The following is a 10,878-nucleotide window of genomic DNA, read 5'->3' as shown; positions in this document are numbered from 1 at the left end:
GACTTCATTTACTCTGTGTGTTTTATTGCTGACCCACTCTTGACATCCTTCACTGTGTAGCCTGAAGGTTGCTTCATCCTGTTCTATGGCAACTCAGTAACAGGATTGTCCTTCTGCACCTCCTGAAATGGTGCCTGTCTCTTTGTCCTTCAGTAGTCCCTCACCCCACCCATCACATGAATGACGGTCAAGAATCCAAGAGGAACCTGACACTGAAAGACTGGAGGGGACATTCACCAACCTATTCCCACCCCTCTCTGACCACCCTTCTCTGCTGGCTGATGACTGGAGTGAAGGAACTAGTTTTGAAGTAAGGTAAAGGTAAAGGTAAAGGTAAAGGGACCCCTGACCATTAGGTCCAGTCATGACCGACTCTGGGGTTGCGGTGCTCATCTCGCTTTGTTGGCCGAGGGAGCCGGGTCATGTGGCCAGCATGACTAAGCCACTTCTAGCGAACCAGAGCAGCACACGGAAACACCGTTTACCTTTCCGCCGGAGCGGTACCTATTTATCTACTTGCACTTTGACATGCTTTCGAACTGCTAGGTTGGCAGGAGCAGGGACTGAGCAACGGGAGCTCACCCCATCGCGGGGATTCGAACCGCCGACCTTCTGATCGGCAAGTCCTAGGCTCTGTGGTTTAACCCACAGCGCTACCCGCATCCCTTTTGAAGTACAACCCTCCTAAAGACTTGACACAGAGGGTTATATTCTTCAACCGCAGGACTAAGATTCTGTCTTAGTCAAGCTAATTCAGAGAGACATTTTATTCACCGCCCAGTAGGTGCAACTTGGTTTTATTCTGGTACTTACCATATTAATGCATGTTTGCTCGCTTGGGTGCGATTTCAAACAAAAGGGCCTGTTTGTCCTCAGTGCGTTCATCGGGGAGTGTTTCATGATCTATAACACAGAAACGCATGGCAAGGAACTGGAGGAAATAGAGTGAATGGCTTCAGTGCTCCCAGAAAGTCTACTTCAGATGAAATTGCCTTATGCAGAGTCAGATAGTTGCTCCATTTAGCCCAGGGATGGGGGACCTGTGGTTGTCCAGGTGCTGTTGGACCCCAAGACCCATCAGCCCACAGACAATATGACCAATGTTCAAGGACAATGGCAGCTGGAATCCAGCAACCTCTGCAAGGTTCAACACACCACAGGTTCTCCACCAGATCTACCTCAGCTGGCAACAATTCTCCAAGGTCTCATGTTGGGGGTCTTTCCCAGGACCTGCTGTGTAAGACCCCCTTCATTAAGAGGAGTTACTAGGGACTGATTTTCTGCACACAAAGACATGCCCTCTGTTACTGAGCACCCCAACTCAAACCATCTCTTACCTTCACTAATGCATTTAAGTAATCAGTGACCAATTGTCTCCGAATCATTCAAAAATGCTCACCGTCTTAGGTCGTTCCAGCTAGAAGTCTTTCTACCTCCTTCAGAGGAGGAAGTAACACTCTGCTACTATTTGAGCGGGGTTTCATCAATTGGCCACAAGCCGTGCGTGTTGCTTTTCCTCCCCCACAGTGCCACAAGTGGAACTTCCCCTTTCAAACCAGAATTTCACAGCTGCTAGATTTGAATAATAGAGACTATCTATCTGTGGCTATCTGTGCTACACACACTGCCTCAAGAAGTGAATAGTTTTGCATTAAATCTCTCCAAAAATGTCAGGAGCATTGTAGAGGCATCACTCCCCTTAAGTGTATATACTATTGTCATCTCTGGTCAAACAGGTAATAATAATAATAATAATAATAATAATAATAATAATAATAATAATTTATTTATACCCCGCCCATCTGGCCGGGCTTCCCCAGCCAGCCTGGGCGGCTTCCAACAAAATATTAAAATACAGTATATTATTTTGAGCAGGTTTCTGAAAGGCTGCAAAAACCTGCTTGCCAGAGTACTTTGTGGGATGAGAATAAACACCACAAGCATGTCATAGCACTTTGCACAAACAGAGGGCGGTCGGGAGGACATAATTTGCCTCTTGAGGCACCCCTTTGCAGTGCCCACGTTTGACGCCGTCTAGCAAAAGCTGGTTTTCAGCAAGATCCCAAATCCGTGCTCGATCTGGAAGAGAGCATAAAGCCAGTGTAGGAGTTTAAGGAGTGGGGAAGGAATCGGGCAGCAGGGTGATGAATAGAAATGACACAATAGAAGGCTAGAAAGGAGATTACAGTAGTCAGGGGGAAGAGTTCAACAAGTAGGACCTGCAACAAAATGTGGGATACTTCTTCTGTTCAGGGTCCCAGCCATCCATCCCTTTCAAGAACACTCCATTCCATTCTGCCTCACCCTCGGATTGCCTCCCCTGCCCCGCCCCATCGACATGTGAACACTGAGCATGCTCTGTCCTCTTCAAACTGATTTTTTGCTCCCCCATCCATTGCTTTTCATCCCCCAACTTCATCATAATTCTGCAACCTTCCTCTTGGGAAGCCCTCAAGGTTGTGGAGCAGGGCCAGTCAGGAGTGTGGCAGCTTGGGGGAGAGGATGCAAAGCTTAGAGAAAGCCCTGGGGACCAGTTAGGGAGGCCTGGAGTACTGTGCTTGTTCCCTGAACCTGAGGTTCTCCACTCTTGTATCAAAGGATAAGGCCACTAGCCATCATAGTCATCTAAGCCTTCCCCCAAATTTACATTTGATCCAGGTTGGCTGCGCTCCCAAAAATGAGGTGTATATATTTTTTTCCCTTTTTCACCCTTTCCCTGACGTTTACAGTGGTACCTCGGGTTACAAACGCTTCAGGTTACATACGCTTCAGGTTACAGACTCCGCTAACCCAGAAATATTACCTCGGGTTAAGAACTTTGCTTCAGGATGAGAACAGAAATTGTGTGGCGGCGGCGCGGTAACAGCGGGAGGCCCCATTAGCTAAAGTGGTGCTTCAGGCTAAGAACAGTTTCAGGTTAAGAATGGACCTCCGGAACAAATTGTTCTTAACCTGAGGTACCACTGTATTTCACTGTATTTAATTTATTAAAATTAACTCTTGAAAGGACTTGAGAAAAGATATTTTTGGAGATGAAAGAAAACCTCTCGTGGAAAACAAAAAAGAATGATTTATTATAGCAAATTTATGATAAAATTATATAAAATAACAATTTATTTTGTTTTTAAAGACATCCACAACATCACCTTGGAACAAAAATATACAGATAAGTTGCCTATCAACCAAATGAAATAAATTACCATATTTTATTTTATTTTTAAAAAAGAAAAAATAAGGGAGGATGGGAAATGCCCCACTATGTACGAATTGACGGGGGTATTCCAGATTAAAATTATACAGAGTATTTCAAGAGAGGGTGTGGAAACGAAAGAAAAGACAAGTCACTGAAACAGTTTTGAATTATACAAAGTTGAATTTCTGCTATACAGGCCAGGTTGCATTTGTGTCGCATGCAGATGGAATGAATGACTCCATGAACAGTTTGTGTGTGTTTCTGAACAGCAGAAAATTATTTCAGCAGCATAACAACAGCATATAGTTAGGCACAATTCAGCAAGGGGCACATCAGAAAGTGAACAGGTAGTTAATGTACATTTTACAGCTGCAATGTATACATTTGCTGGATTCAAAATAAAAGAGAAAGACCTCGCATCAGTTTACCAATATCAGTAGCATCTATGCACTCATACACTTTTATCTTTAAAGTAGGTAATCTGTAAACGTTTTCTTTAACTCATTGAAGGATGAGTCGGGGGCCATTCACACATTATGGGTTTTAGGTGTACACCTAAGACCTGTTAAGTGCATCCCAAAATAACAAAGTGTGTGTGAGAGGAAAAGAGGAGAATAGGTCTAACATGCTAATACAATCAGTGCACGCTCCCGTGACAAACCTTATTTTGCCTGTAATGTGTGAAGATTCCCCACGCCCCAGCTGATTTGCAGGTCAAGTTCTCTCAGGTTCATCAACACAAGCCAATTCCACTTCCAACCTCCCCCCAATGGACATGTTTGGTCACTGAACCTGTGAACAAAGCTCCAGAATTTAGGGGTGGGGGTAGAACCCTGCAGGGTGAGTGAATCTCAAACATCTTGGGCTCATCATCTAGGCACATGCCGAATTGTTGGAAGAGAGTGTTTCGAACTTTTGCAAAGACTTTGACCTGGTTAAAAATGGTCCTGCGAATTGCCACTTAATTCAGCTTTGTCGTCATCAGCAGCATGAGAGTGACAGGCTGCACATTATATGCTCAATGCAACCAGGTGCGCTCACTCTTTCGCTCTCAGATATATACATCCATTCCATCATTATGAACAACAAGAATGTAACATGTTAACATACCCAAAATAAAACTCACTCCCCGCTCCCAACATATAGGACCAAGCTCAGTTTTCAGAAAGAATCCTGAGGCAAACTGATACCCACCTCACCACTTAATTTCAACGGGATATGGGCTTTTTATTTCTCTGAAAACTTACGAGCCAAAGATAGATGTTTAGCATAAACATTTGAAGAAGAAAAAAACAGAGCATGACAATACATGTGAAAACAGGAAGGGGTCATTGAGCCAATGGATTAATCCCGAGGCACTCTAGGAAAGAAAGAAACCACAAAAGTTGAAACCCTAAAGTAAATAGGATCTGGACTACACAAGAAGTATCAGGACAAAGAGTTAAGAAAGAGTATGCAGCATAAAACTGGGGATTTGTGTATGTATATGTCAGAGGGACCCAAAGCTGGACAGAGTTTAGAGTCATAAGGTTTCCTCTTTGGCATAACTACATGTGACAATTTAATACAGCCCAGACTGCAGGCCCTGTTTTGATTAACCTGCAATGCAATGTGCAGTAGGAAAACAGACTGGATCACCCTTTGCCACCCAGATGCTAGAGTCAAGAGAATATCCACATGTAAATGTAGTATCTGCCTAGCATGTGTGCACAAAAAAATACCTCACATTTAGACCTGAATGACAGGACCACTGCCCAGATTTATTTATTTTTTAAAAAAAGGTAAACTACAGTGTAGTTTGGGTCTACATCTGTAGACCCTATGAAAGCATTACAACCTATGTGGGAATATCCAAGAAGTTGGCAGATACTATTCTCCTTCCCTATGAGTGTTCTAAGCTTGTTCAAACTCAGCCTATGTTAAAAAAAAATTACAGCATTATATTAAGAGAGAATCACATTTAGACTTGGTGTTGGCAAACACAAGAGTTGTGTTGCATCTCTGTTTCATCATGGGGAAGAACTGGGGAAGTGATACGGTTGTGTGATCCAGCCACCTCCTCTGGGTTTGCTTATTACTTCAAAGTCCTGGAATAATGTCCTGGAATATATTACTGAATAACTTGATCAAGGGGGAGGCAAAAAAAATAATATCTCAGCCTAAAAAACCAAGTGGATACAGACAAGCATTGGCCAGGTTACAGCCTCTTCTCAACCTCTTGTGGGACAACCCAGTCTGAAGTAGGTCTTTAGGTGAATTTGATGTGCTCCACCATTCCCATGTGGTTTACTGATTTCACAGACAGGAACAAATCGGCTGACCACATGCCGAGATCAACAGTTGACATCTCCTCAACGTGGCTGGATGCACCCTAAGCTGAGTTGGCAAACACACACACCCCATGTGGAACTGAAGGTCCGATCCACACCATATATTCAAAGCACATGGCTTCTCCCAAAGAATCCTGGGAACTGCAGTTTGATGGGAATCGTACCTCTGGAAAGGCTAAAACTACAGTTCCCAAGAATCTTTCGCGGAAACCCATGCCCTTTAAATGTATGGTGTGGATTTGACCTATATAACTGAATGTGTAACTTGCTGGGTCCTTCTGTAAATAGAAAGAGCTTTGGAAACCTTTACTGCTGTGTCTCTACAGCAATGGCAGCATTTGTTATTCTAAGTTACACAACCAACTGATCTAAGAAAGACACATGCCATAAAACTAAAACCAGTTAGACATCATGGGTCTTCCACAAGCCGTTAGAGAAACACAGGGAGGCTGCATATGTTGTTCACTTGCCAGACCACTTTGCCTCCTGCCATCTTATAGCATTGTTTTAAACAAATTCCATTTAATAGACTAGCCATCTTCTCTACTGAATACAGCCACTATCCCCAGGCCCACATTACCAGTAGGTTCCCACCTATAACAACAACCACCACAACCCCCTTTCCTAACCCCCATCTACAGCAACTGGGGATCATCAGACTAACAGCGCCCCTCCCCCAGAAAATCATTCAGTTTCATTCATTTTCAAAAAGATGGACACGAGATCTACCCCGGCAGCGTTAAGACATTTTGCGTACAATTTCACAGACTTAGGATGAATACATGAAACCTACTGCTTCATAAATAGCTATTGCAGGGCTGTATGTACAGTCCTCTGTATCACTCTGGCAAGTGATGAAGGGAATTTGACTCTACATTTGCACCTTGTCAGGAACCCAACCAGACCGGGGAGTAGTGAAATTCTCCTTGTCAACTGCCAGGGCCATGCAGATAACCTGTTTGTTAACCAAGCAACACAACAAAGTAACCTAGCAAACAGTCGTTAGGATAAAGAGCATTACCTCTTTGCAAATGCCCAAGATGTTCTAACTGCAATTGCTTAGATTTCCTGTCTTCTCTCCTTACCCACATAAGTCCCATAAGAGATGGGGGTTAAGTATACATAACTGGGGGAGAACCCAAGACTACAGAAGTCAGTTCTAAAAAGAATTAGCTTTCTACCACCAGAAATCATAGATGGTGCTGGTTTGCATCATTAGTCCACCTAGCTTAGCCTTCCCCAGCCTTCCAGATGTTTTAGCCTACAACACCCATCAACCCCCAGGAGTTGTAACACAAAATGTCTGCAGAGCATTGGGTTGGGAAAGACCAAGCTAGTTCAGTACTGTCTTTTTCACAATAAAGACGCACGTTCCTTATTTTATTTTTTTAGCTACTTAGGCAAAAGAGGAATATTGTAATAGAAAAAAAATTCACTGGCATCTCAATAAGTGCAGCCCCCTCCCAGTCAGCAAGCACTAATTTGGCAAGTAGGAGTGGGAAATAATGATTTTTTAAAATTATTATTATTATTTTAAAAATTGTGTTTTTATTAGCATACACCTCAGAATTGCTGCAAAACTATCCTTGGCCTTATCCGAGATTGTATTGGTGGAAGTATTAAGATCATTTCAATAATACTGTATTTAAAAGCCAGCCACTTCACTCACTTAATTCTTACTAGCCAGAAGAGCTCACATATCTGGATTCAACAGTGACAGGCTGGCCATAGTGCTTGAAGTAAACTGAGGTTTCAGCTGTTTGTGCGTGTTGCAGGAGGAGAGCGAGAGCAATACATTCACCATTAGTTTGTCCGGATTTGCCAGCTCAAATTCTCCATTCATATTGGTAGGAATGCTTGACACAACATACAAAATGGGACCAAATAAGGTAACAGAGACAACACGAGGGTGAACTCTGAACCCACCTATGGAAACTCCAGGTGGGATGCTTCTAAGACGGACTCCCGAAATCCACATTCATGCGATCAACGTAAGGCAGTACAAAATTGGAATCTCACCACGATTTGCGGCAACTTTTATTATTGCCAGCCTGCATTTTGGGGTATTGCAGAAGGTGCCGTGCCTGCGATCGGTGATTGACAAGCTGCCAAATGATTGACAAGCTGGCCATTTCCTAGAGCACAAAAGAGTAGCCCAGGGTCTTGCTGGCTCAACAGAGCTGCATGAGAGCCCCCAAGGAAGTTGGAAGCAGCACAAGACAATCCTCAATTTGCACCCCTCAAGCTCTATTAAGGAGGCCTCCATTTAGCATGCCTCGCAGGGTGAGGAACGAGGCTCAAGACAGGATTCCCGTGAGTGCAAAAAGCAGCTCAACCCTTACACTCTTAAACTTCCTACGCATGTCAATGAGGTTTAGAAGCACAGGATAGTGAGTTATGATCAAAATCTTAATTGCTCACACATGGAATACTCAATTCTTTAGCCCCTTCAGAATTCTATGCCGTAAACAGGAGACTTTGTGGACTGCATTAAAAACACATTTTGACCACCCGAAAACTTAGTTATGAAACAACTGCCATGTAATAGTACAAATTTGGCAACTTCACTATACAAAATCCTGACCTTGTGACTAATTTGCCGCCTCCTCTGCACCTGAATTTCTCCCCCCACCCTCTCTCTTTTACTGATTACAATAAGGGAATCAAAAATGCGAACTTAATCACGGCCTCTCCATCATCTGTACTCTTTATTACTCATTCCCAGAGGAATCGCAAAAGCTGTGTGATTGGAAGCGGAATGATTCAATGTCATCTTGGTTTCCTTTTTGGAGATGTTTGCAAATTAACTGCTCTTGGATCTCTGAAAGGAAAAGGGGAAAAAAAAGACTTCCACGGTGCATTGCTCAGCTGACAAGCATGAGAGGTGGGGGGGAATCAGTTTTGGCTGAACCATTTAACGATTTGTATTTAAAATTAAATATACAGCAACAGCCAGCCAGTGCCCCCAAAAGGTACATTTTCAAAATGGAGCCTCTATACAACTAAAACAGACAGCTATAAACAGGCTAAATACAATAACATATCAGAGCTTCGGCAGTACAGAGTGAAGAATACGCAAAGCCTGTTTGCTATGGCACATTGGAGAAATTATGCATCACTTGCTTTCTGTTAAAAAAAAAACCCAGAGTCTGCCTCTGTGCTGAGTATGTGCTGTTCCACAGTGCTAGTCCATTTCCCCCCCTTCCAAAAGGCGTATACACAGGCCTGCCACTCATGCTCACACAGCAGAGATTGTACCTTTTCTTTTCCTTTTCTTTTGTGCAATGTGTTAGCAATCTAAACAACTGCTCCACACGGACTTGCCCACAACCACTCGTACACAATACTAACACCACGGCAAATTACATACAAGAGGAAAAGCGACAGAAAACTTTCTTGCTAGATCACGTATTTCTCCCCATCCGGAACAAACGTAGCATCCTGCAGGCTAGCAGAGCCAAAGTTTGATTTCTGCACATAATTTCTCTTCTTGACAGGAGACAACGCCTCCAACATGGACCCGGAAATGTTGTTAGCAGTCCTGATTTTAGCCGCCACAGACTGTGTTGTAGCAGAAGACATTTTGTTATTGGCGAGCACATCCAAGTTTCCACTTGGGTCAATGATGGCATTTATAACTGCAGAAAAGAGGGGGAGAAAGCCAAGTCAGACTTAAGATGGATTTATAGGGCTACACATTTTCATTCCTTCTCTCTCTCTCTCTCTCTCTCTCTCTCTCTCTCTCCCCACTCAACGCTAACACCCAGTTACTTCACACTTGATGGCTGGCAGCCAAGCAGATCAAAGTCTCCTATTTTATTTTGTTTGTTAAGTATTATCTGTTTTATCACATTTATTATTATTATTATTATTATTATTATTATTCTGTTGGGAGCCACCCAGAGTGGCTGGGGTGGCCCAACCAGACGGGCAGGGTATAAAGGATCTAGGAGTCTTGGTTGACCACAAACTTGACATGAGCCAACAGTGTGACGCGGCAGCTAAAAAAGCCAATGCAATTCTGGGCTGCATCAATAGGAGTATAGCATCTAGATCAAGGGAAGTAATAGTGCCACTGTATTCTGCTCTGGTCAGACCTCACCTGGAGTACTGTGTCCAGTTCTGGGCGCCACAGTTCAAGAAGGACACTGACAAACTGGAACGTGTCCAGAGGAGGGCAACCAAAATGGTCAAAGGCCTGGAAATGATGCCTTATGAGGAACGGCTAAGGGAGCTGGGCATGTTTAGCCTGGAGAAAAGGAGGTTAAGGGGTGATATGATAGCCATGTTCAAATACATAAAAGGATGTCACATAGAGGAGGGAGAAAGGTTGTTTTCTGCTGCTCCAGAGAAGCGGACATGGAGCAATGGATTCAAACTGCAGGAAAGAAGATTCCACCTAAACACTAGGAAGAACTTCCTGACAGTAAGAGCTGTTCGACAGTGGAATTTGCTGCCAAGGAGTGTGGTGGAGTCTCCTTCTTTGGAGGTCTTTAAGCAGAGGCTTGACAACCATATGTCAGGAGTGCTCTGATGGGTTTCCCCAGCCCCTCTGGGCGGCTCCCAACAAAATATTAATGATAATAATAAATAAAAAACATTAAAACTTCAAACATTAAAAAATTCTCTAACCAGGGCTGCCTTCAGATGTCTTCTAAAAGTCAGATAGTTGTTTATTTCCTTGACATCTGATGGGAGAGCGTTCCACAGAGTGGACGCCACTTCCGAGAAGACCCTCTGCCTGGTTCCCTGTAACTTTGCTTCTCGCAGTGAGGGAACCACTAGAAGGCCCTCGGAGCTGGACCTCAGTGTCTGGGCTAAACGATGGGGGTGGAGACGGTCCTTCAGGTATACTGGACCGAGGCCATTTAGGCCTTTAAAGGTCAGTACCAACACTTTGAATTATGCTCAGAAACATACATATGTTCTTCTTTCCCTTTTATCTGTGGTTGGATCTACACTCATGGTTTATAATGTTAAGAAAGAGTTAAGGGATGATTTTCAAAAGGTAAGGGTCACATTACGTTTTGCTAAGAAGGTTAATAAGGCGTTAGTAAATGTGACACTGCAAGAAGATCAAACCTCTCCGTTCTGAAGGAAATCAGCCCTGAGTGCTCACTGGAAGGACAGATTGTGAAGCTGAGGCTCCAGTACTTTGGCCACCTCATGAAAAGAGAAGACTACCTGGAGAAGACCCTGATGTTGGGAAAGATGGAGGGCACAAGGAGAAGGGGGCGACAGAGGACGAGATGGTTGGATAGTGTTTTCGAGGTTACCAGCATGAGTTTGACCAAACTGCGGGAGGCAGTGGAGGACAGAGGTGCCTGGCGTGCTCTGGTCCATGGGGTCACGAAG

The 10,878-nt window shown here is 43.8% G+C and overlaps 1 protein-coding gene across 5 annotated transcripts in view; it reads right to left on the bottom strand.

Annotated features, from left to right (window-relative positions):
* Positions 1-3,052: 3,052 nt before the first annotated feature.
* Positions 3,053-10,878, bottom strand: part of CEP170B (centrosomal protein 170B) — an 89,306-nt gene continuing 81,480 nt past the window's right edge. For 4 of the 5 annotated variants that reach the window (XM_053410519.1, XM_053410244.1, XM_053410366.1 and 1 more), the window contains one exon: positions 3,053-9,161. In XM_053410519.1, coding sequence (XP_053266494.1) covers positions 8,923-9,161 — 239 coding nt within the window. In that variant the 3' untranslated portion in view covers positions 3,053-8,922. The remainder of the gene's footprint in view (positions 9,162-10,878) is intronic. The other variant, XR_008332977.1, reaches the window with a different exon arrangement.

Source organism: Podarcis raffonei, chromosome 1 (genome assembly GCF_027172205.1).
Source record: "Podarcis raffonei isolate rPodRaf1 chromosome 1, rPodRaf1.pri, whole genome shotgun sequence".
NCBI classification, from domain to species: Eukaryota; Metazoa; Chordata; class Lepidosauria; order Squamata; family Lacertidae; genus Podarcis; species Podarcis raffonei.
The sequence above is the reverse complement of the archived record's forward strand: the minus strand, read 5'-3'. Positions and strand labels throughout refer to the sequence as shown.